Source organism: Protopterus annectens, chromosome 9.part0 (genome assembly GCF_019279795.1).
Source record: "Protopterus annectens isolate FY-2018-M chromosome 9.part0, PAN1.0, whole genome shotgun sequence".
Lineage (NCBI taxonomy): Eukaryota > Metazoa > Chordata > Ceratodontiformes > Protopteridae > Protopterus > Protopterus annectens.
Genome location: NC_056743.1, coordinates 163,714,805 through 163,742,582, shown reverse-complemented (window position 1 = coordinate 163,742,582; position 27,778 = coordinate 163,714,805). Strand labels below are relative to the sequence as shown.

Here is a 27,778-nt window from a genome sequence, read left to right as displayed (position 1 = left end):
AAAAAAAAAAACATAGGTCAGTTAAAAAGGTGAGGCGCCTTGTTAAAAAGCAGTTAAGGATAGTGAGGTAAGAGAAGGGTTAATGATAGCGGTTAATCAGGTTTGGAACAGGGACATTGCCAGAGAATATTGAGATGGGGTTTAAGCTTTTTTTTTGAATTGTAGGAGTAAAGGTTCTGAGGTGAGCATGGTCGGTAGGGAGTTCCACATTTTACCTACAAAGTTTGAGAATAGAGAATCCCCAGCAAAATTATTGGCTTTGGTAGTTTGAGCTAAGATCTTATTGGAGGAGCGTAAAGATTGCAGGTTAATATAGGGGTGAATGATGTTTTTCAGAGCTGGTGTTTTCTCTGGGTGATACAGTATCTGGTGAGCCGTTTTGAGTTGGTTGAAATGGAGTTGGCTGGAAAACTCTAACCACCCTAGTTGCTTCAAGTTAGTGCAGTGGTGCGTTCTAAAGGTGGAATTTGTGGCAACTCTAGCTATGTGATTGTAACAAGAAGCAAGTTTGTTAAGGGTTGTCTTGTTTAGGTTTGTAAAAAGGGGGGAGGCATAGAAAAGAGTTGATAGTAGGTGTGTGCTGGCAATTGTAATTTTAGCGTGAGGAGTGAGAAAGTGTTTTACTTTATAGAGAGAGCCAAACTTTTTATTGACGGTTTTGATGGTTAGATTGAAATGGGTGTCAAATTTAAGGGAGTTATCAATGGTAATACCTAATAGCTTTGTGTGAGCTTCTGGTGATGTAGTGATTCCATTGGAGGATGTAATAGAGAAGGTGGGGGGAAGAGTCTTGTTAGTAGGTGAGAAAGTAAGTAGTTTTGTTTTGTTGGGGTTGAGAACTAGTTGACGACTTGAGAACCATTTTTCTATAAGGTTGAAGGTGTCTTGGGTTGAAGCAGTGAGGTCTGCCAGGTTGGAGGCAGTGCTGATGATAGTTGAATCATCTGCATATTGAATGCATGTGGCATGGGGGTGATTGTGGGCAGGTCATTAACAAAGATGGTGAAGAGAAGAGGGCCAAGAATAGATCCTTGGGGAACTCCAAGTGTAACAGGTAGGCATGTGGATAATTTGTCCTGCCATAGGACAGCCTGTTGCCTATTGGACAGGTAGGATTGGAACCATTTCAGCGTGGAATTGCTGAGTGATAGTTTTTTTAATGTATGGAGGAGTTGAATGTGGTTCACCATATCAAAGGCCTTGGAGAGGTCTAAGAAAAGAGCAGATGATAGTTTATTATTGTTTCTGAAGTTATTGATGGTATTAGAAAAGGATAGTAGGGCTGCTATTCAACCAGTACCAGAAGAGGAAAAGGGCCAAAGTTTCTATTCCAGGCTTTTTCTGGTACCCAGAAAAGACAAGTCATGGCGTCCAATTCTGGACCTGTCTACTCTAAACACCTTTCTGGGCATTCCAAAATTCAAGATGCTGACTCTTCACCAGTTACTTCCTATGCTAGGCAAAGTTGCCTGGTTGGCAACTCTAGATTTAAAAGAAGCATACCTGCACATCTCAATCAGGGAATCTTGCAAAAGATACCTACGATTCAAAGCAGGCTACTTGCATCATCAGATCTGATATTGTTAATCCTCGTTCATTCCTTACATATGGGTATCAGTTCCAACCTTGGAACCGAGACGGCCATTTTACAAGCTTGCTTCAGCTACAAACTCCTGAACTAAACTCCTACCCGTAACCTCCCTCTCCCTGTTACCTCAGATTTCGTTTGCCGCATTGCCATTTGGTCATGTCAAGCTGCTTCTCTTGAGCTAATTATAGATATTTGTTGTCAGACTACTCATATATATAACTTTTTTCTGTCATAAAAGTTTATATTTTGTTGTCTCTTACCCTATCGCATTTAGCGACCATATTTTCTTGAGTTTTCTTCTCTTTACTCTACACCTTTTGCCGCGAGGTATTTCTCCCTTACCATCGTTGGTAATCTCTTCCTTTCTTCATACCTTCGGGTATTCTTTTGTATCATTGCTGGTACCCTTTCTGCTGTCCCCTTTTTCTGTCATGGCAGATAAGAAAGGTAGTCCGGGATTTAAAAGGTGTTCTGATCATGGACACAAATTACCTACATCAGATGCACACTCTTTGTGCGTTTATTGCTTGGGGGTGTCCCATTTGTCTGTTAACCCGCCCTGTGCTATTTGTAAAAATTTTGCTAACAGAAACTTGTTGGAAAGGAAAAATAAGTTATTGCTGAAGGGACTTCTTAAATCTGCCTTTACAGAGGCTGTTTCTAGGTCGGAGGCTTAAAACCCCTCCTAGAGCCCATAAGAAAATTTTGGATGATCCTACTAAGGCCAAGTCTTTGCCTTCTTCCCCGGCTGGGGATTCCTGCCAGCCAAGATCTAAAAAGGCTAAAGTTTCTGCTTCGGACCTCACTCAGTCAGCCCCAGTGCTTTCGGTGCCTAGACCTTCGGCACCATCAGTGATCTTGGCTCCGTCTTCTCCTGTAGCCTTTACTATATCGGCACTGAGGGGCTCCACGGTTTGGACTATTACGACTACTGCATTGGCACCGAGCATTCAGTTGGCGCAGACCTTGACCACGTCGGCTCCGACATTTTACTCGGAACCGACACCTCAGTTATTGGCTCCAATTTTGTCGGTTCCAGCTTCGGTACCGACAACCACTTCAGCGCCAATTTTTGTCAGTGCAGACTGTGACCTCAGCACCAATGATTACCTCGGTGCAGACACCTGTAGTCCAGTCTCTCTGGGCACCGTTGTTTTTGGTGCAGCCTGGTGAGCTGGGCACCGAGCTTGTCTCTTCTGTGGACAGACTTGTTTTTCCCTCAGTCTCCGTGAGGTCCACTAGAAGCCTTTCTGAACACGACGTGTTGCGTCTTGTGGATCAAGTGCTTCTGGACAGAGGTATCCCGCCCCCCCAAGACCTATCCTTCCTTGGGAGGTGATCACCCATCTCCAAAGACCCCTTCTTATTCTCCTGCTTCTTTGCCATTGAAGTCCATTGATATAGCACAGTCTTTCCCCTCTGCGGTTCCCTTTATGGATCTCACTAAGGAACCGCAGTTGCCTTTGTGGCAGGAGAGTTTTGCTACTACCCAGATTGACAGTTGTGACACTCGTAATTTGCTGTTCCACAGCCATCCGGGGACTCAGAGTCTGCAGGCTGAGCCACTTAGGGGAGGGGTGACCCCTGTCCTGGACACTCACCCCTCTTCAAGTAGACCAGCCTTTCAACTGATGGAGAAGGCTCTGGCTTCTGCTAGCAATACTGTGCTGTCTATCCCCCCGCCCTCCTCTGGTACACTGTTTTCACAAGTCACACCTAGCGGACACTGGATGCAAGGGCCTTAGGATATATTCCCACAGGAAACTCCTTTTCCGCTGTCTTCCCCAGCTTCTCCCTCTGAGGAAGTCCACCGGAAAAGTTTGTGTAAGAGGAAGCACATGGACTCCACAGAGGAGTCGCTCACTGAAGACACAGACTTTGATGAGGAGGAAGGATCACCTCGGTCACCCTCTGAGGTATCCTTTGGTGATATCCTCAAAATCCTTAAACAGAGAGGTGACTGGCAGTCCTTTAATCCGACCTCTGGGGAGTCTGTGTTCCTGCAGGCCTTTCGCGCCCGGCCCCCTACCTCCTGGGTTACACCACCTGCCGATGAACTTGTCTGGCTCATCGTGCAGTGTGCGTGGAAGGCTCCTGACACCGTCGAGGCTATTCCCCGGAACCAGATAAGATTTTGTTCCCTCCTGCTACGGATCCCCATTGGTCTAACGGTCTTCCTGCGGATGCTGTGGTGATGGTGGCTGCAACAAAAAAGGATCTGGCGGAAGAAGAAAGCAAGACTGTCCATCCACCTAACAGAGTCCTGCGCCCTGGACAGGATAGGGAAACGCACCTTTGCATCAGCAACCTTTACTATCAGGTCCCTGAATTATATGGCACACTTTACCAGGCTTCAAAGGGATCTAATTTCCGAGCTCTCTGAAACCTTAGCTGGTGCCGTGTCTGATGAGGTCCGTGACAAAGTGGCCTCTCAGCTGGCCACCACTGAGTCAATATCTAACTCCTGTATGCGACTGATATCTCACGCATCAGAAGGAGTAGCTAGAGGGGCGGGTTCAGCTGTGGTCTTGAGATGACAAGCGTGGATGCACTTGTGCAATTTCGCGGAACCCTTTAAGGCTTCCTTTCTTAACACTGCCATTGAGGCCTCTTCATTGTTTGGACCCAAAGTTAAAAGCAAACTGGCCAGATGTGAACAGGACGGTAAGAACCTTTCTGCCATAGGTGTCCGTTATTCTTCCTCTCAACATGCTTTCTCCCGATACCAAGAGATTGGGAAGATATGGTTCAAGAAATCTCAGGGTCCTTTCTGTGACACACAGGCCGAGTTCTCCCATAGAGGCAGAGGGGGAAACTCACAGGGAAGACGCTTCTTTCGGGGCAGAGGGTAACCAGGGATGTTCATCGTGTTTTACTGTTGCAGTCATTACAATTGGGTTATCCTGCTGGCAGGCTACCCGCAGTCGGCCTGAATTCCAAAGGTCCGGCGTCAGTTGCTGTCGCCTCCTCCCTGACGTCAGTGCACCAGGGGTATAAAAGATGCAGCTGACGTCATTTTCTTCAGTCTTTCTTGCCGCGCGGTGCCCGAAGCAAAAGCAGTTCACAAGTGCCGGTCGGCCGACTCCTGAGATATTCGTGTTCGAATTTCAGATCCAAAGTCTTCATTAAAAGCTAAGTACCCCATTGGGGAAACTTTTTTCTTGCTCCAGACCGATGTCAGAAAAAGTTAATAATTGTATTTCTTGTGGGAAGCAAATACCTCATAAGGACTTTCATTCTTACTGTATTCCTTGCCTAGGCCCTGACCACGACATTGCTAATTGTCGGTTTTGTGCTAGATTTAACCAACCCACTATTAAGCGTCTGTGCGATTTTGCATTTCACTATTTTGGCAGAAGATTTAATTACAGAATGTCATCGGATAGCCATCCGACTACTGGAATTCACAAGAAGCGCAAAGAAAAAGAAAAGGACAGGCATCCGAGGTCCAGAACTGATGACAAGGCTTCTAAGCAAGTCGCCAGTTCTCAGTGAGACACTTTCACAGCCCCTGACGCCCGCTACTTTAGAGCTGCAGGTCACTACCGACTCCCACGTGGAGCCGACTGGGCCGCTAGAAACTCAAGGTATTGGAACCTCGGAAACTATTCCCTCAGATGGGTCCGGAGCCGCTGAGCAGGCATCGGCTTCTGAGGGTGTTTTCAGGCCTACGCAATTATACGTTAAAACGACTTCAGCTTCAAAGGCAAAGACTAAAGCACCTGTAAAGACAAAGAAACAAGTACAACAGCCCCATGGACAGGCCTCCATGCCCAAAAAGCAGATGCTCAAAATGGCCGAAGACCTAATTACTTTGATCAGGGGTTCCCATCCCCCTCCTGATAAGAGGTCTAGGCAAGAGACAGCATATGAATCTTCAGATCAGATTTCCATTTCATCTGATTCATCTTCTGATCAGGAATACTCTCTTCCTCCCTATGAGGATTCTGATGCTGAAGAATCAATCCCTTCAGCCTCTCCTCCTGAGGATTATTCTTTTGGGGAATCTCTGCATACCATGAGGGAGCATTTCCACTGGGAGAGCCAAGATTATTCAGATTCTAAGAAAAGGCTCAGAGACTTCCTTTTACTACCTCAGCACAGGCCCCTTGCTATTCCACCTGTGTTAGACATTGTAGATGATGTATTTTCAGAGTCCAGTCTGACTCCTGATTGCTTACCACCAGCTCCTGTTAAGCCAGACGGATACTACAGGGTTCCTGATTCACGTACATTTCTGTTTAAAAACCCTGCTGCTGACCCAGAAACTATCTATCAGGGTCCCAAAGGGGTCAAGGCTTCCACTGCAAAAAACCCTACCCCCTCTGACAGAGATTCTAGGGCACTGGACAGATGGGGGAAAAAAGATTTACACTTCTGCTACCTTGGCTATAAGGGCTTTAAATTGTCAGTTTCATATGCTTAAATATCAGCAATACATTATGTCACTGCTTAAACAGAAAATGTTGATAAATTCTGAATGTGCAGAAAATAAAGAAATGCAGGATTTATTGCATGCAGCTGAACAAGTTGGAAAGCATACTTTGCAATGTGGTTTTGATTCTCTGGAGGCCTCCTGCATGGCCGCTGTTACGGGTTCTATCATTAGGAGGCATGCTTGGTTAAAGGAACAGAATCTACCTGATCATGTTAAAGCAAAATTATTAGATGCTCCATTACAGCATGATACCTTGTTTGGTATTAAAGCAGAAGAGGTGTTGAAGAAAATGGAGGACAAAGCTAAATCTATGCAAACAGTCAAAGATTTCTTAGAGGTACAGCCTCCAAGATTTAGCAGACACTGGCCTACAAAAAATTGGTTCTTTCCAGTGTCAGACAGGCCACAAAGGGGCAGATACAGACGCCCTAGAGGCAGATCCCAGCCTCAAGGCACATACAGGTCTAAACAGTGGGATACTTCTACCTCCAAAAGTGGAGAAGACAAATCACAGTCATACAGGAAACAGTCCCAATGACTTCCCCCTGTGTGCGCCAAGCACTTATCTTCTGGCAGTACCTTTAGGGGGAAAACTAGCACCTTTTCATCAAAATTGGCACATAATAACCCAGGACAAATAGGTCTTGGACATAGTGTCATAAGGCTACAAATTTCACTTTCATACCCTGCCAAGGGCAAACGGTTTGTCAGACCTGCCAAAAAATCAATGGGCAGAGGCACAAAAACAAGTTTCATCCCTCATGGACATGAGGGCCATTCAGCAAGTACCAGAGCAAGAGCGGGGACAAGGATTTTACTCAAGACTGTTCTTGGTGCCCAGAAAGCACAAAGCCTGGAGACCAATACTGGACCCATCTATTCTAAACACATATCTGGATATTCCAAAATTTGGGCAAGAAGGCTTGGCTTGTGACTTTAGACCTAAAAGAGGCATACCTGCATGTCCCAATCAGACAATCATGCAGAAGATACCTCAGATTCATAGCTGGCTCAATGCACTACCAATTCTCTGCACTGCCCTTTGGCTTATCTACTGCACCCAGGATCTTCACAAAATGCCTGGCACCAGTAAATGCATTCTGCAGACAAAGAGGAATACAGATATATCCTTACTTGGACGACTGCCTCATTCAAGCAGAGAACAAAGACATTCTACTACAGCATCTGGCATTTGTAAAAAGATTACTAACATGCCTAGGGTACACAGTAAACGAAAAGAAAGCAAAACTAGTACCCTCTCAAGAGATAATATTCCTGGGTGCAAGCATAAATACAACTGGCCAGATGGCTTATCTCATGCCAGACAAACAAAGGCAACTGACTACTTATTTCAAACTGTTGGCAACCAAGGCCCAGTTATCTGCAAGAAAAATGCTGCAGGCTTTGGGCTTCATGGCATCCTGCATTCTGCTAATTCCATATGCAAGACTGCATATGAGGAAACTTCAATGGTATCTAAAAAGTGTTTGGACTCAACATTGGCACAGCCTGGAAACAATAATTACCCTCATTCCCTGCCTGCAACAGGAGTTTCGATGGGCAAAGGCCTGTCACCACAACAAGGGGCAGCCATTCATTTTATCCCCAGCCAGGCAGATAATAACAACGGATGCATCAAATTATGCCTGGGGGGTCCACATGGCAGGAAGATGTATTCAGGGCACTTGGTCCGTAAACCAAAAGCATCTACATATCAATCAAAAAGAGATGCTAGCTGTTCAGAATGCCCTGACAGCCTTCAAGGATCTACTTCATCCGGGACAACTACTGACAAAGACAGACAATACTACGGTCATGTGGTATATAAACAGGCAGGGAGGCACTCATTCCTACCCTCTTTGCAGACTAGCCATGACTTTGTGGGACACAGCATTGACTTACCAAGTACATCTGCAGGCACATTTCCTGCCAGGAAAGATAAATACTCTGGCAGACGAACTAAGCAGAAACCTCATGGATCCCCACAAGTGGAAATTGGATCCGCAAGACTTCAGCATGATAACAAGGACCTGGGGATGCCCGGACATGGATCTATTTGCCTCCCCTCACAATTGCCAACTACAAAGATTCTGCACAAGGACTTATCACAGACAAGCATGGAAAGTGGATGCTGTATCTTTCAGCTGGAAAAACTTAACAGTGTATGCATTTCCTCCACTGCCTCTCCTCCCTAAGGTACTCCTAAAGGTCAGACAAGAGAAGTCAAAAATGATACTGATTGCCCCAGACTGGCCCCGCCAACACTGGTAACCAATCCTAAGGAACTTGTCTTGATGCCCAGCCTGGACATTACCTCAAATACCTCACTTGCTGTCCCAACAAAACAATCAGATCCTGCACAGTCAACTCAAGACCTTAAATCTGGCAGCATGGTGGATAATGTAGCCATTCAAAACACACCTATCACTAAAGCAGTGATGGATGTCATTTTGGAGGCCAGGAAGCCTAGTACCAGAAAATCTTATGCTGGAAAATGGAAGAGATTCTGTGCTTGGAACCAGGCACAGGGGATTGACACCACTGTACCAAATTTTCCTCAGATTTTGCAATACTTAACTGAGATGCTGGACAAAGGCCTATCCTTTTCATCAATTAAAATTCATGCTTCTGCCATTTCAGCTCATTACCGTACAGAGCCACCTATTTTTTCTCATCCTTTATTAAGGCAGTACCTCAGAGGAGCCAAAAACTTAAGGCCTCCAAGGAGATCACCAATACCTGCATGAGACCTCAATTTAGTCTTGGAAAAACTCACCCTACCTCCTTTTGAGCCAGCCTCTACAGCTGATATTAAATTTTTATCTTGGAAAACAGCTGTGCTGCTAGCAATAACCTCTGCAAGATGAGTCTCAGAGCTACAGGCACTCATGGATGTGGAACCTTTTATCATTTTTCATCCAAATAGGGTTTCTCTGAGGACAAACCCGACATTTATGCCTAAGGTAGTGTCCAGTGTGGCCCTTAACCAAACTGTTCATTTGCCTACCTTTTATCCAAACCCACAGAATAAGGGTTTGAGACTTTTGCATTCTTTGAACATACACAGACAGTTACGCTTCTACTTGAACAGAACCAAAGCTTTCAGAAACACTGAGCAATTACTAGTGGCATATGATGCAGGATCACAAGGAAAGGCTATCTCAAAGCAGACTATTTCAACATGGATAGGCCACTGCATTCGTTTCTGCTATTCACAACATGGCAAACCAGTGCTTAAGGGCATTAGGCCACATTCAACCAGAGCAGCAGCCTTCCTCAGAGGAGTACCAACCAAAGACATTTTAGAGGCTGCAACTTGGAGTTCAGTGCACACCTTTACAAAGCACTACCACTTACCACTCTACTCTAAATCCAGGGCAGGCTTTGCCACTGCAGTTCTGCAGGGCCTCATAGCCGCTCCTAATCCTATTTAGATCCAGCCTCCCAACCTGAGCTTTGGGATTCAACCCAATTGTAATGACTGCAACAGTGAAACACGATGAACATAGTACAGTTGTGTACACTTACCATAAATGTAGATGTTTGAGTGTATTCACTGTTGCAGTCCAGGTTACCTACCCACCATCCCCCTTATCTTTGCTGGGACTTATCTGTACTTCTCTATTCTATACAACGTATGTGGTGTATTTGCTTGTAGATGAAGGCATAATTTACTTTAGTGCATGAATGCTTTATTTACATATTTTTAGCCTACCCTTTTGGGGGCACCTGACATCTGGGGCAAGAAAAACTGAAGAAAATGGCGTTGGCTGCATCTTTGTATACCCCTGGCGCACTGACGTCAGGGAGGATGCGAAAGCAACCGACGCCAGACCTAGACTTTGGAATTCAGGCCGACTGCGGGTAGCCTGCCAGCAGGATAACCCAATTGTAATGACTGCAACAGTGAACACACTTGAACATCTACATTTATGGTAAGTGTACACAACTGTACTTTCCAGGGACTCTTTCCCTGGCCAATCCTACCAGCGCTCCTGAAGAGCGGCCCAGCTCCTTTCCTCTGGTGGTGGTTAGGGGTCGTTTCTCCTTGTACCGTTCTGCCTGGCTAACTATCACCACCGATTCTTGGGTACAAAGGATTATAGCTAGAGGTTATCATATCCCCTTCGATCTTTGTCCTATCCCTTCAAAATACCTTCATGATGTTCCACCCAGTCAAAGGGAAGAAGCAGCAATAGAGATAGAAAAACTGCTAAGAAAGAGAGTCATCCAAATAGTCCCTCCAGACCAGATAGGATCCGGATTCTACTCAAGACTATTTTTGGTGCCAAAGAAAACCGGGGACTGGAGACCAATTTTGGATCTTAGTGTATTGAACAAGTTTGTGAGAGTACAAAAATTCCATATGGTCATAATACAGTCTATCCTCCCACTTTTGGAAAAGACGATTGGATGTGCTCGATAGATCTTCAAGATGCGTACTACCACATAAAAGTGGACAGGCCATCAAGATTTCTGCACTTCTGTGTGGGAGCCAGTCACTACCAGTTCAGAGTACTGCCCTTCAGACTCTCTACAGCCCCCAGAGTGTTCACAAAGTGCATGGCAGTCATCTCAGCTCACTTGCGACTACAAGGATTCCAGGTGTTTCCATACCTAGATGACTGGCTCATTTCCGCCCCACCAGACATCTACTGAGAGAAGCCCTGGCATACTCTCTCCTCGCTGCACAAAGGCTAGGCATAACCATAAACTGGCTAAAATCCAATCTCACCCCATCTCGGTCCACAGAATTCATAGGGGTTATCTTGGATACAAAGAACTGCAGAGCTGCCATTCCAGAGCACAGAATTCTAAGGATAAAGCAACAACTGATCCCAATCCTTTCAAGGGAGAAATCCATAGCTCACTCTGTCCCACAGCTGTTGGGTTCCATGGCAGCCTGCATAACCATTGTCACCTGGCCAGGTTTCATATGAGGCTTCTACAATGGCTACTGCTCACCCAGTGGTATCCTTTTCAGCATCCTCATTCAGCCAAGATTCGAGTAACCCACAGGTGCAAACAGGAATTAAATTGGTGGATGACACACAATCTGTCACAATGGTCTCGCCCCTTTTCTCCCCAGCAACCCAAGGCCACAGTGACCATGGACGCCTCCCTGATGGGGGGGGGGGGGGCTATGTCAGGGACAGACAGTCCAAGGCACTTGGTCCGTATTGGAGGCCCAAATGCATATAAATGTTCTAGAGCTGAGGGCGGTGCTTCTGGCATTGCAAGCATTCCATTCCCTGCTGCCATCTGGAACGATTGCGATTCAGTCAGACAACATGGCAGTGGTCTGGTACATCAACAAACAAGGTGGAACCAAATCTTACCCCCTTTGTCGAGAGGCCATGAGGATATGGCAATGGGCGATGGCTACCAACTGTTTTCTGCTAGCAATGCACATTCCCGGGAGTTCCAACGTGATAGCAGACAGACTCAGCAGGTGCATTCTACAACCTCACGAGTGGTCCCTGAATCCCTTGATAGCGGCGGAGATCTTCCACCGCTGGGGCCTTCCTTGCTGCAACCTCTTTGCATCCCCGACCGACTACAAATGCAGCAACTACTTCACTCTGATTCCCCCTCTGGGACAGTCACCCAGGGATGCTCTAGTCCACGATTGGCCATCGGGTCTTCTTTATGCATTCCCACCTTTTCCACTCATTCCCCAATTTCTGAAGAAAACCCGTCGGTTGAAGAGCAAGGTGATCCTCATAGCACCATATTGGCCTCGTCAGATTTGGTTCCCTTTCCTTTGGCCTCACCTACTAGATCGACCATGGTTTCTCCATCCAACCCCGGAGTTGATCTCACATCTGCAGAACCTGATTCATCCCAACTTGGACAGCCTGAAGCTCACAGCTTGGCTACTCCAATTCCTTTGATTGCCAGGCAGAATCTTTCTTTACCAGTACGTGACATTCTCATTGCATCTCATAAGTCTTCCTGTAGAATTACTTATCTAAGCAAGTGGAAAAGATTTACCTGCTGACTGAAAGAAAAGCAAGTAGATCCCTTCTCAGCACCAGTGTCGATAATACTAAAGTATCTGGCCGACCTTTTTCAATCGGGTCTATCGGCCTCTACCATTAGAGTTCATTTGGCTGCAATATCTAATTTCCATGAGGGTGTCCAAGACTCCTCTCTTATGTCACACAAATTGTGCAAGACCTACATAAAAGGTGTGAATCATCTGAAGCCACCTTTTAGAGAACCTATTTAACCATGGGATCTGTCATTAGTTCTACAAGCTCTGACAATGCCCCCTTCGAACCAGCTTCTTATTGCAACCTCAAATATTTGTCATGGAAAACCTTGTTTTTGGTTGCCATTACTTCTGCCAGACGCATCTCTGAGCTTCAAGCTTTATGCATCAAGAGTCCATACTTGATTTTTCATAGAGATATTGTCTTTGAGAACTAATCCTTCATTTTTGCCAAAAGTGATCTCTGAAATGTCCATTAATCAAAGCATTGAATTGCCAGTTTTCTTTCCCAATCATTCAAAACCGAGGAGAATATTGCCTACATACCCTAGATATTCACAGGCAAATCCATTTTTACTTAAACAGGACTAGGTCTTATCGTAAATCTGACCAGTTATTTTTGATCTATTCTGGACCTAGATTAGGATCTGCTGTTGCTAAGGTCACATTAGCTAGATGGTTGAAAAACTGTGTGACCTTCATTTATAAACAACGTAATATTCCGTTGCCTACTACCATGAAGGCTCATTCAACAAGGTTGGTGGCAACTTCTGCTGCCTTCCATGCCTGAGCTTCTTTACATGACATCTGTGTAGCTGCAACTTGGGCTATGCCTCACACCTTCATCAATCATTACAAATTGGATTTGGCCTCCAGGGGAAGATCATCTTTTGGTTCTATGGTGCTCAGAAATGTCCTTCCATGAGAGCCTGCCAGGAATAGAGGTAGCTGGGGACTCTGTCCAATATGTAAGGAATGAATTAGGATTAACAATATCAGATAAAGAAGTTATGTCTTACCATAACGTTCCATCTGTATTGTCGATCCTCGTTCAGTCATTACGATCCTCCCTCCTTCCCCCTCCTATGGCTTCTAGTGGATCTCACCATCCGGTTCTCTTAGGTCATTTGACCAGAGGTAGCCTTTACCTTCTTTTGACTTGCAAACTCAATCTGAGGTAACAGGGAGAGGGGGATTATGGGTAAGAGTTTAGCTGGAGGGTTTGTAGCTGACGCGAGCTTGGAAAATGGCCAGCTCGGTTCCGAGGTTGGAACAGATACCCATACGTAATGACTGAACGAGGATCAACAATACAGATGGAACGTTATGGTAAGACAACTTTTTTTCTGCCCTTTGGGTTATCTACTGCTCCCATGGTATTCACAAAGTGCCTGGCTCCAGTTATTGCATTTTGCAGGCAAAGAAATATTCATATATATCCATACCTGGACGATTGTCTAATTCAGGCAGAAAACCGGGACATACTTCTAAATCATCTGGCGTTTGTAAAAAGGATTCTAACTTGTTTGGGGTACACCATAAATAAAAAGAAATCACAACTGATACCCTCTCAACAGATTACATTCCTGGGTGCAAGCATGAATACAACTGCCCAGGTGGCTTTCCTCATGCCAGAGAAGCAAATTCATTTGGTAACTTATTCAAACAAGTGGCCACAAAACCCTGCTTATCTGCAAGACAAATACGGCAAGCCTTGGGGTTCATGGCCTCCTGCATTCTTCTAATTCCATATGCAAGACTGCATATGAGGAAACTACAGTGGTACTTAAAAAAGTCTATGGAGTTAACATTGTCACAGCCTGGAAACAGTTATTCCTATCATACCTTGCCTACACCTGGAATTCCTATTATGGGCAGAGGCCTGCCACCAAAATAAGGGACTGCCATTCACAATACCCCCTGCCGCCCAAACCCTAACTGCAGATGCATCAGATTATGCATGGGGGGCTCACCTGGCAGGGAAGTGCATTCAAGGCAAATGGAACCCAAATCATGTGCACCTACATATCAGTCAAAAAGAAATGTTAGCTGTACAGAATGCTCTGACAGCCTTCAAGGACTACATTCTTCCAGGACAACTAATGGTAAAGACGGACAACACCACGGTTATGTGGTACATAAACCAGCAGGAGGGGTACACATTCTTACCCCCTCTGCAGGCTAGCAATGGCATTGTGGAACACAGCCTTGAGCTATCAAGTGCACCTACCTGCCAGTAAAATAAATACACTGGCAGACGGACTTAGCAGAAATCTCATGGACCCACACGAGTGGAAACTGGAACCACGGATTTTCAACATGTTGACAACCAAATGGGGGAGCCCAGATATAGATCTATTTGTCTCCCCCCATAACTACCAGTTGGACAAGTTTTGCACAAGAACTCCCCACAAAGAAGCCTGGAAAGTGGATGCTCTGTCCTTCAGCTGGAAAAACCTGTCAGTCTACGCCTTTCCCCCCCCTGCTTCTGCTCTCCAAAGTTCTGCTAAAAGTCAAACAGGACAAACCAAGAATGATTTTGATTGCTCCAGACTAGCCCCGCCAGCACTGGTACCCACTCCTGCGCAGTGTGTCACAAATATCTCCATGGCACCTGCCTCAGACCCCTTCCTTGCTGTCTCAGCAGGAGAACCAAATTTTGCACCCTCACCTTCCAACCTTGAACCTTTCAGCCCGGGTAATCACTTAAATTCACCCTTATCCCTCAGCAAACCTGTGATGGCTGTCATCTTGGAGGCAGGAAGACCTAGTACTAGAAAATCTTATGCTGACAAATGGAAAAGATTCTGTACCTGGAACCAGTCTTTAGGGATGAGCACAGCAGCACCCAGTTTACCTCAGATTTTGCAATACTTAACTGAGATGCTTCACAAGGGCCTGTCTTTTTCCTCTATTAAAATCCATGCTTCAGCTATTTCAGCTCACTATAACACAGAACCACCCCTCTTCTCTCATCCCCTGCTCAAGCAGTATCTCAGAGGGGCAAACAACTTGAGACCACTCAGGAGAGCTCCTACCCCTGCTTGGGACCTTACCTTTGTTTTGGAGAAGCTCACCCTCCCTTCTTTTGAGCCAGCTGCTACTGCACACTTAAAATTTATTTTTTTGGAAAACAGCCTTCTGTTTAGCAATCACTTCAGCTAGAAGGATATCTGAATTACAGGCCCTTATGGCAGTGGAGCCTTTCATCATCCTTCATGCGGACAGGGTATCTCAGAAGACCGATCCATCCTTCATGCCAAAGGTTGTTTCCAGTGTGGCTCTTAATCAGTCCATTCATTTGCCAACCTTCTTTCACAATCCACAGAACAAAGGGGAGCGGATTCTGCATTCTTTGGATGTGCACAGATAACTTAGATTCTACTTGGACAGGACTAAATCTCGAAAAAAACCTGAACAATTGCTGGTAGCATTTGCTGCAGTGGTAGAGGGGAAGGCTATTTCAAAACAAACCATTTCTAAATGGATAAGCCATTGCATTCATTTCTGTTATAAGCACCATGGAAAACCTATCCCCCAGGAGATCAGATCTCACTCCACCAGGGCTGCATCTACTTCTGCAACCTTTCTCAGAGGTGTTCCTACCAGGAATATTCTAGAAGCTGCTACCTGGAGTTCTGTACATACTTTCACCAAGCATTATCTTTTACCAGTTTTCTCTAAATCCAGAGCTGGCTTTGCCACTGCTGTCTTACAGGGCCTTATAGCTAGCCCTAATGCTGTATAAACTCCTCCTCCCAATGATAGCTTTGGGAATCTACCCAAATGTAATGACTGCAACAGTGAAACACAAAGAACATAGTACAGTTGTGTACACTTACCATAATTGTAGATGTTCGAGTGTATTCACTATTGCAGTCCTGGTTACCCTCCCTCCAGCCCCCTACTTTTCTCGGGCTATACCTCTACTTTCTTTTACTGTGCTTTAAAGCCTTTTTGGTGTATTTGATTTTGGTTGGAGGTATATTTTTGAGTTTTTAATTTTATTTGCTCCCCATTAGGGGGCACCTGACATCTGAGGCAAGAAAAAATTATGTAATGGCATCGGATGCATGTTTTATACCCCTGACGACCTGACGTAATGGAAGAAGAGACAGCAACCGACACAGGACCCAAGACTTTGTTAATCAGGCCGACTGAGGGCAACCTGCCAGCAGATTTCCCCAAATGTAATGACTGCAACAGTGAATACACTCGAACATCTACATTTATGGTAAGTGTACACAACTGTACTTTCTGAAAGTATAGTGATCACTCCTGAGATAGGCAAATTTTTTGGTTTGCCTATAAGAAATGAGATGGCTATAAGAAACTGACCCTACATAGTACACACCATTCTAGAGCCAAGAATTGAGACCCACTTGCTATCTTTGGGATGCTTCGAGAATTTCATTTCTGGGAATAATTTTTCAGTGATTTGTGGTTGGAGTTAAGAGGCTGACTGCACTCGTAGTTATGGGTTATGCTACTCTGTAGACTTTTGCTGTAACAAAGTCTGAGCCATGTAGCAAGGGATGGCAGTAAACTGAAATCATATAATTCTGATAAAAAGGATGAGCCCATCCTTTATTGTAGTGGTACTAAAGCACCACATACGACTATATATAACATAATATACAAAAGTGCAGTTAGTGTTGGACAGCATTTTGAGCAAAAAGTGTCAGTTGGTTACACACAGCTCATTTCCTTCAACCGTTATGCTAGGGGAACTTGCCTTTGATTCTTTTTATAGCATCTTTGAATGTTTTATTTGTTACAAAGTCAGTCACTGGCATGAGCATCATCCAAGTACCAAGAAGTCCCGATATTGAAGAATTCTGCCGTATGAATGCAGGAGGCATAAAAAACAAAGCGGAGTAACTTGACTCCTTCCTCAGGACACAATCTCTTGATGTAATCATCACCATAAAAGCCCTTGTTAAAAGATGGTAGTCCTAACCTACATTTCTTTCTGCAAATACATGTCTAATTTTAGATTCACTAAAATGTTGAGGTGGAGGATCCGTGATACTTCAGCTCAGTAGTCAGCCAAGCTACAAACACATTTCACAGAACAAGTCCAGGTCATTGCCAAACTAGCCTCTAGTACTTATTTATTTATTTACTTAGTTACTTGCATTTTTGTTAGCTACGTAAGTAGCCTGGTCACTAGACCTTTTTCAGCTGCAGCCCAGGCCACCGTGGCAAAACAAAACAAATAAATAATAAATCAAGTAACAGTTTTGAACATATGAAGTATGTCAGGGTTATGGCAAAGAACAAATGAAACATGAATGAGTTTGTGTGCACAATACTGACATGTTTACATAAGTAAGCAAAATATTTACATCAGTCACTGAGACACATGAAGTTTAATCCTTTACAGTTAAAGCTAAATAAATCTCAAGGTGTAATTATCCAGTTACAGAACTGGGTGGACTCATTCCACCTGATTTACCAGTTATCTTTGAAGCAAGTACAGGCAGATTCTTTTAAGAGCTGCTGAAAGAGCCATAATGTATTCTCTTTCCTCATATCTGCAGGAAAGTGGTTCCAAGTAGCTTGTCCAACTTCAGAAAAAGTTCTTTCACCTCTGGAGATTTTACAACACAGTCTACAGGGTGTTAGAGTCACTGAGGTCATTCATTTGTTATCCAATAAGTATTTTTAGTTTTTAATGGTGTGCATTAGCCAGATTTGATTATTTTAAATAATTGTACTCTGAACAGTAGACTAGCCTTGCTTTAAAATATACCATACAATTAACTAAAGCCTGCTTCACTTCACGTGCTAGTAAAATCAAATTTCAAAGTCTGTTACTTCTAATCCTGAAATGAGCCTCACTCTTCAAAAATATTACAATCTTATATGGGTTTAACATGATCGTGCTAGGAAAACATAAACAATTCACGAAAGACTTTCTAACAGACCATGAACTAACAGAAGAAGGGAAACACAACCCGTTACACTGATTATCTTTTGTATCCCTCTCCCTACAGACTCCATTCACTGAATTCCCTCTCCGTACAGACTCCATTCACTGAACTCCCTCTCCCTACAGACTCCATTCACTGAACTCCCTCTCCCAACAGACTCCATTCACTGAACTCTGCCAAAGAGGTAACAGCTTCTCTGTGCTGGCACTGAAACTTTGTGAATCATTTCCACTTAATATCAACAATTGTAGCATCTATTCTGAATTATATCCAGATTCAAATGCATTTAACTAATTGTCCTAGATGTAATAGCACCTTCAGCTATCACCTGTCGTATGCACTTCATTTGCTGCGCACACTTCCAGTACTATTCACAATGCAATTGCTTCCTCAGTGCCATCTCATAACTTCTGCATCTTTAAATCCATTGTCTTCTTATCCCTTCTCAGCCTCACTTCACATGTACTCCAAGCTTCATCCTTCATTGCCTTACACGTTGTACTCCTTCCCTGTATAATATACTATTGTTAACTCTACATCTTCCCCTCCACGATGACCTTATCAAATCTATAGTCCTGTTGTTCCTCAACTCCCCACTTCTACCTCCTTTGTGACTGCTGTAAATTGTGTTGTTGTAATATTATTTGACTGGTATCTTCTGTGTAAATCTGTGCATGTGTGTGCATATTAATATCCTTTACATTTGTTTTGAACAACTTATTTATCTGTATCCTTTTTGACTGTAAATCAGGTTGTATCCTGTTCTATTTGTCAACTGGGTATGTATTTCAATTCATCTACATGTATAACTCTGTTTTCTGTAGATTACCTTGGGGTAGGTCTGAAAAGGTCTGTTGGGATCACTGCCATACCCTGGTAAACAAATTCAAATTAAATAAATAAAAGAAAATTATTGAATCATAATGATAAATTATTAACTGTGGTGTTCCAGGCTTTTCTAACTAGATTTACTATCTTAATATTTTATAGGAATGCCTGTATTTTCACAGATTGCATTGGATCCAGAGACACCTAAATATGGTAAGCCGTTGTCCCTGAACTGTACAGTGGATGGCCTAACTACCAATGACATTATGAGCGACTGGTTGTTGGAAGATAAAGAAGTGACAAAAGGTTATGGAGTTAAGCGAACATCAGTAAATCCTTCTGCAGGAGGCACCTATTGCATGCAAAGCTCAGTACAATTTAATGTCAGTGCTGATCATTTTGAAAAAGAGTTTACTTTCAGAGTCCAAGACAAGAAAAACAGTCAAACATTCAAGAAATATGCAGTGTTACCTTTGCAGCGTAAGTAACTTTATTTCAAAACATATCATTGTTTGTTTCATAAAACAGAGAACAGGATTCTTCTAGTGTTTCATCACAAAATACAAAGAGTTAGTGCTGCACATCTCCTATCTGATACTTAACTGTATGAGGTTGGTCTGTCAGAAGAGATGAGCAGCAGTGAGTCTAACAAAGAAAAGAAATGGGAAAAAAAACACATTTTTCAACAGTGATGGTCTAAATTTGACTACAAAGTTGCATGCCTTAGTTAGCAGTTTGCTCCTTGCTACATTTATTAATGCAAGAAACATGACTGTATTATCAGCATTCATTTGTGAAACCACAGTATCACCCATGGCTTCTTAAATGAATGACGATACTGCACTCAAGCCCCCATCAGCAACCTCCAATTGCACCCCCTAACAACTTGCACCTGAGGCAGTTGCCACCCTTTTCCTTCCATAGTTTTGAGGACCAATCACTTTGATACTTAGCCACGTATTGTACTCTGCATGAGCTAACATCAGTAAATGCAAGGAAACAACAATATCTTGAATCAACTGGAGTCAGTTTGCACTTGTCAAAACTTCTTTTTACTGTCATTTAAAATACTAGAAGACATTGCTGCTGTTAGCTCACTGAAAGTACAAGATATGGCCGAGTATCAAAGTGTCTGATCTTCAACTGTGTATAAGAAAATCTGAAAACACTAAAGGTAAACTGGAACATTTCCAAAACTCCTTAAAGATTAGCAGCTTGGATCATTAAGCTACTGGCCAGTTCTTGTCCAGTTGCCCTATACTAGGTTACTTGGGTGTTGGTGAATGCTGGACGTAAAAGCAATCATCTTGACAAAAAAATGAAGTAAAATTTGCAACACTAAACATAGGTTTACTGACAGGATGCAGCTTCGAAGTGGATGATGTTATTGGTAAGGATTATAACAAATGCTCTGTGTATCCAAGAGGAAAGGTGAAAGGCCGATGAGGTGAAGTATTTCGCCTTAGGATCTACAGGTTATTGTTGGTCAAGGGAAGAACAGATTAGAAATGGCATGGGAATCGTGGTCAGTGAGTGTCTTCTGAAGACCATGAACAAGTGCCATAAAAATTAGTGACAAGCTTCTAGCAGTCAGACTCCAGTGTTAAGATGTAGTAATCCTCATGATCTCACCCTCTGCCTTATAGCAAAGCTGCAGTGATGAAGAAAAGAGGGCATTCAGGCCGAATATGCAGGATCTTCTCAATAAAGTGGTACAAAATTAGCTGATTTGTATAATCTGTGACCCGAATACTCACATCAGGGTGAACAGAATAGGATATGAGGATTTCCTGTGTCCACATTGTTGAGCCAACAGAAATAATCTAGTAGTAGCCATTCTAGACTTCTGTCTAGAAAACAGCTTTATGGTGGCCAGAACATGGTTCACCAAAAGAATCAGACTCAAGATCCCATAGAAGACTGGCCAACATGCATTTAATGTAAATTTCATCCTAATAAGAAAATGGAATTGGGGTTGAATCCGAGATTGTAGAGTCATCTCTAGTGAAATGGTTGGCTGCCAGCTGAAACCACTGGTAGCCACATTAAGCTGCAAGCAGTGGGTCAGAGAAGGATGGAATATCAACAGAGAGTAGGTTGAAGACTTGGAAGTTGACTAGAGAAATTCAAAGAAATACTTTTGTCTTTAGCTCCTCAGGAAGAAGAGAGGAGTATCTGTAGCAGAAGAAAAATGGCAACATTTCAAAGCAGCATTTGTGAAAATAATAGAACAGATCCAAGGCTGAGCCAGGTGTGGAAATAAAACACATTAGAAAAACTGATTGTGGAATGAATAATGCCAGGAACTTATCAAAGGAAATAAAATTAAAAGAGGAGTGCAAAAAGAAGCAGTAGATAGAAAAGATGGACCAGGCTAAAAATGGAGTGCTACAAAAAAAAAAAAACTGAGAGCAGTCGCAATGGCAAAGAAAGACATCAGAGAACCTCTACCGACTTCTGGAAAATGACTCCGCAGATGTCTCAAAAAACCTCTACCAGGTTACAAGGCAATGATAAAAAGACTGAGAAGACAGCTGATTCTTGCTATTCATAAGGGAACGCCAGAAACATTCTGCTTACCAGTCTAAAGGACATCAAGGGCGGATGGAAGGAGTACTTAAAGAAGGCCCTGAGTGAAGAAAACCTCATAGAAGCTGCACTGCTGTGGACATAGCCTACAGTGAAGGAGGAAGGAGAATCCTCCCCAGAAGTACAATGTACACTTAAGGAAAGTAAAGATGGAGAAAGCAGCTGGCTCAGAAAAAGTCACAGCAGGTATAATCAAGATGATTCATATGTTAGGGAGTAAATGGATCCTGATAGTACTCATAGCAGTATGGAGAGAGGTATACCCCAGATGACTGGACATCAAACATTCTAGTGCCAGTGCACAACAACAAAAGGGATACTCATAACTCTGGGCAGTACAGAGGTTTCAGACCCCTGTCATCCTGCATAACAGTGTTAGAGTGCGTGATTAATAAATGAAAATGCAGAGTAGTAGAAACTAAGGTGGGAAATGTGCAGTTTCAGCTCGCATAAGTACAACTGACCTGATTGCTGCAGTGAGTCAGATAGTGAAGAAGAAGCTGGAGATGAGGAAAGAGCCAATCTGGACATTACTAGATACGAAGAAAGCTGATCTGGCCAGCACTGTAATGGTGTGAAGTCTCAGAAGCATTGATAGTATTAGTGCAAGTGACGTACAAGGACCCAATGACACAAATACAAACAGTATTCAGACTCGGAGGGTTCCCAGAGGGTGTAGGTGTGCATCAGGATTCAGCTGTGAGTCCTCTCCTGTTCCTTTTGGTGATAGACTACTTTAGAAAAGAGGTCAGAGGGGGCAGATCAACAAAGCTGCTGAATGTAGATGATGTGACACTACAAGCTGACTCTGAAAAGGGACTTCAACAAATGATATGGCCTGGAATGTGAAACTTGAAGGTGCATAACATTGAACTGAATAAAGACAAGGCAATGGTCATGACAGCAAATTGGAAAAAATCAGAAGAAGCTGAAAATTGCGACACAAAAGGAATTAATGGAACAGGTTAACAGCTCTGTGTATTGGAAGATATTGGAGGTTAAGGTAAATCTGAATGAGGAGGTCAAAGCTAGTGTGTGTGTGTGTGTGTGTGTGTGTGTGTATGTGTACGTGTACATATGTGAGAGTATACATATGTATGTGTATGTTGTGAACTAAATAGTACAAAACGTATGCACTTATACTTTGTGGCTGTGTTGGCCTATTTGTACCTATGAGTATAGGAACATCTCTGAAATTTTAATTTTTCCTTTGTCTCAGATGATCATGCAGCATCTCCACTGGCTCTCCTATGAGACTTTGTCATTCCCTTTAGGGATGAGAATCCGTTGTTCAGTTGTGAAGGATCAAACGCTTAGTCTTGCTGTCAAGCTTTGGGGGAGTTCATGCTTTATGTGCCTATGAACTTGTGCAGTGGCTGTTTTTTCCAGTATAGCTTATCCTGTAGTGTGCATGTATGCTTCTGTTTGTACATCCTTTGTTTTCATGGTGTTGTACACTACATTAGCAAGTGAATTCATGATAGTCCTCATTGTAGACCAACTACAAACCCTCCCCCCTGAAGTGCGAGAGTTGTTTCTCAAGTTGCACCTTCCCTGTGCCAGCTTCTCTGGATGTTGACTTTTTCCCCAGTTGACCTTGGTTCAGTTATGACATTATCTTTCTAATCAATGATCATTCTTTTAGGAAGCTTTATTTTTTATTTATTTTTTTTTTATTGATAATATATTCAGTGCTTTGCTCTAGGGCCAAGCATATTCCTGTGATGAGTCATTACACACACACACACACACACACACACACACACACACACACACACACACACACACACACACACACACACATCTTTGCCTTCATGTAATGTAGTCCTTTCATGTTTATAGTTCGAACATGGTTCATATTTTCAGTGACAGAGAAAGGGTCACTTCTGAGAAATGCATGTTTTTTTATATCTTGTATAGTGCTGCTAACTATAACTTTGCTGTGGACATCCAGTGCATTCCATACTCTGAGGAAAAACTGGGTATGCTGTATTTTTTTGCACACTGTCATACTGATATCTTCTACAAGCTTGCATTTCACACACATATATAATATATGTGTGTGTGTGTGTGTGTGTATCTAAGGAGGCAGTAACAGAACCATGTTTTGTCACTTAGAAATCTTTCAGAAAATTTTACATACATTCCTGGATACTTAGTGCATCTAAAATTATCTTCCTACCCTTAATGCCTGAAGTGCAATTCATAACTGATTTTAGCAGGCCCATTTTGCTCCTGTTAATGCTTTTTTGGTGGTGGCATGTTTCCAATAAAAGAACATGCCACTTTTATGGAAAAATCTGCATAAATTTTGGTTGTAGTTTAGTACCAGTTCCTTACAGCTACATTCTAGGCATGTTGTCTCCACCCTGAATAAAATTAAATGGTCACACGTTACAAAAAACAGAGATAAACCATATTACTCTGCAGGCCTGCTTTTGGTGTCCAGGTGTGGGAGAACGTGTCTCAGTCATCCTTTAATGGTTCTTCTAAAACATACAGCGAACTCTACACTAGGCATTAACTATGTACTGCACCTAACCTACACTCAGATACAAATAGAATGAACATACCCACATATTATAGAAACCAGATATAAAATCATAACTGTGCAAAACTGCATTTGGTTCCCAGTTGTGTGCGATACTGCCTTTGTTACCATTTGATGTTTTTTATAAAACTTTCAGGGAATTATACTTGGATCCTTAACTACATACTGTGCCTAACACTATCATTCTACAATTAAGGGCATACGGTGAATTAAGTGTTGAATTTGGCTGTGTCATTTTTCCATTATCAGTGTTAAGACAATTAAATGAATGGGCAAGCGTGCCTTTGGTGCATGTCTGTTAGAAGCACTACCTCAGTCAGACTTTGACATTTCCTAGCAGAGAGTTGAGGGAGGTATTTAGAGATTTTGATATATATATATATATATATATATATATATATATATATATATATATATATATATTGCAAGTAAGATTTCCTTTCTGTCATTAAGGATTTAAATGCAGCTCACTATTAAAGCTGGCTGGGCCACATGTCCATTGTTAGTACAGGGATTGTTGGTGGTGGAATCTTTCAAGTGAAAGAAACAGCAACTTTCCTGGAGAAATATATATGATCTTTACTTATGATATAACGCCAGTTAAATTTATACAAATTCTGGGAATGTATTGCATTCCTTATCCTGAAAAAGTGATATAGCCACCCCTGGCATAAGCCAGATGTAATGCATTCTGCAGTCTGCATTTTCTGTACACACATATAGGAGTATCTCAGGAACTGCTTGACCTTTTTTTTTTTTTTTTTTTACTAAAACTTGACATGCAACATTTTAAATAGTCTGCTGCCAACTGTACATGGACTTTTTTTTTATATATATAAAAAGCAAGATATACAGTTGCATCTAAAATTGAGTTTGCATTTTGTCCTTTAGCATGTGTTGCTTTGTATGCACTGACTCTAAATGTTACTTATATAGTGAAAGAAAAACATGTATACTTTTATTTCTGACAGTGAACCAACTTCATACAGGTAACTTCAGGGTGTATATTTTCTCCATAGCCTGACCATATGTCACAATTAACCATCTTTAAAACGTGAAGCAAATATTACAGAATTTTGCAAACTGTCATACTCTGCTGAAAAGAAAGACACAATGTGATACCTTGACATGTAAATAATAAGAGATAATGAAACCCTGAAAACAGAGGAGGACTCATCTTTTGTCATGAAATGTCATAATTTTTGTGTTGGCGGAGGACAAACTTAACTTATTCTATATTAAGTGACAGTTGCCTTTTTGTAGAATGGAAGTGAATATCAAAATAAGTGCATTGGTTCTCTAAAATTTGCTTCAGTACACACGATTGCACTGCAGTCTGGGTAGTAGCACTGAGTTTCAGATGCACCTCTCTTGCTCTTTTATCCATTGCTGGCACTGAATTTTTTCCTCACCATTACTGTCTTGAAATTACCTACAGCAAGTGATTTCCAGCTAGTTGTTTAAGTGGTTTGTGTTAGCATTGCACTTGTGGGACCCCTTCTGCTGTGTTTTTGCATCAAGAGGACTGGGTTTATTCATCTTGTGGCAGGAGGTGTCCACCTGGTCTGTCCTAGTTGGAAAATACACAAAATGACTCATAGTATAGGCATTTTATTGGCCAGAGGGCTCAATATTTAGTTTTCTGTTTTTTTCTGTGCTGCTATACATTTTGCATGTTTGCATGGGTTAACAGTGCCCTATACAATAGCAAACACCTAGAAAGCAGCTTTTCTGTGTAGAATGGTCCCTAAAACTGCAACCTGTAAAGCAACAATATAGTGCAAATACCGTGTATGTCAGCAGGGTTAGAGCAACTAGTTGGGTCTCAAGTGGCAGTATCTACAGATTTAGTAGTATCAGTATTGTGTAAACCTTAAAGTCAGTAGAATTTATTACTGTTTATCTTAATCTGCCCCAATAAAGCACCCTTATTAGTCTGCACAAAGCACCCTTAATAGCCTTCTAACCCCATTATAGCACCCCCTTGTAGCTCACAGACCAAATGACTGGACATTATGGATATGCAATTTCCTAGCTTCTCTGTAGCTAGCCTGATAGAAGTGGGCATCTTGAGACAATGTAGCAATTGTCTTATATTTACTGACAACCACTTATTCCTTAAAGCAGACAAAGTATGCAAGAGATGTAATTACGCAATAGCACTGGAGGCTAAACTCTCGCATCCAAGTCCACATCAGGTTGTCAAAACCACACACACAACACCCACTTCACATAGCACTCGACACACACATTTACTAATAAACTCTGAGGTACTTAATAGCTATTTTCCTAAACAATAAAGGTCACCTAGACCAACCACTGTGAAAGATGTGCTTCAGCAAGTCCAAAGGTACTCAGAAAAAAAACACCTAACACCACACATGCTTTCACTCTCAGTGGAGCCCCAAACACTAAGCCCCTAAGGCAAGCAACATACTTCCCAGGACTCTTATCTTAGGGTCTCCATTATAGGATATACTGATGGCCCTCTAACCAGGCTGAAAAAGAAGATAACTGTTAGTTGCTTATCTGGAGCCACGATCCACCAAATCATGTATGCACTCAAGTCATTATGCGACAGGTACCAATATGATTCCGTCATAGTCTGTGTAGGTGTAAATTGACCTGAGGTGTACTTCCCTGGACTGTATGAAAAGTGAAACACAAAAAATAGTCACACACCAAAATAAATGAAAACAAGACGCCCAGGAAACAGGTCAGTAAATGCACACTTGAATTGCCAAATTTATTGTTTGCGCCAATGAATAAAGCAATTCAATTCATTAAAAAGCTACGTGCTTTCATTTCCAAGAAAGAAGAAACTTCATCAGATAAAAAACAGCCTCAGATGTGTTCCATTTAAATAAATAATGAGCATCACCATACCTTATTAAAAACACACCCTGTAAACCAACCAATCAGAAAGGAAATTCTGTCACACACTCCCAGTTAAAACTTCCATTAAACATACCAAAAAACATTAGTAAACGAATTACTGTAATTTAGTATATCAACAATATCAAAATCTTATCAATTTTAAAATACTCTTAGTAGAAATATTTTCATTTAGACCTGGCCAATGGTTCGCATTCAAACGTATCTGCCGCATAAGCTCACACTTTTCTAACTACAATGGCCATGCTCCTCCCCTTTATTTAACTTGTATACCTCCAGTATTAAAAACTTAAATGAATGTTTTTGGTTGTCAATACAATGCTTGGCTGTAGCATTAATTTTGATTTTTAGTCTAATGTACCTTACATGTTCATATATCCTGTTTCTAAATTTCTGCTCCATTTTCCCAATGTAGAAACTTGGACAATATGAACAAAGGGCACAATAGACTACTTTTTTCAGTATTACAGGAACATTTCCAGTATATTTTAATTTTAAAAGCATTAAAAATGATTTCTTTTCCTTCCAAAATATATGAACAGTAGGAAAAGGCAACACATTTTTACATGTACCCCACCTCCTTCGGTTCATTTTGTTTCTCAAAAATATCCTTAAGATGTCTACCCTTTCGATAGACCATAACCAGTTTATTCCCCACATGATCCCTGACATCCCTGTCACTACTAAGAATATTCAAATTTTGAAATATAATATCCCTTACAAGATTACTATTATCAAATGTAGTAATAAATGAATTGTTAAATATACCATCAAATGTCACTAACCGGGTAGATGTAGTCTGTACTAATTGTTCATTGCCGGTTACCATACTATGTATATTGTGTTTCATCAGTTCACAAACATTAGGGCCAAGAATCAGCAGAAAATGCCCATTCTCTCTCTAGTTCTAACCTCGGTCATAACATCATAGAGCAAATCTTGGGGATACAGATGT

General features: G+C 42.3%; 1 protein-coding gene across 1 annotated transcript in view; it reads left to right on the top strand.

The window, feature by feature from the left end:
* Positions 1-27,778, top strand: part of LOC122810504 — a 947,661-nt gene that overhangs the window by 831,143 nt on the left and 88,740 nt on the right. The window contains exon 9 of the mRNA XM_044082086.1: positions 18,951-19,268. Within this exon, the coding sequence (XP_043938021.1) occupies positions 18,951-19,268 (318 nt within the window). The remainder of the gene's footprint in view (positions 1-18,950; positions 19,269-27,778) is intronic.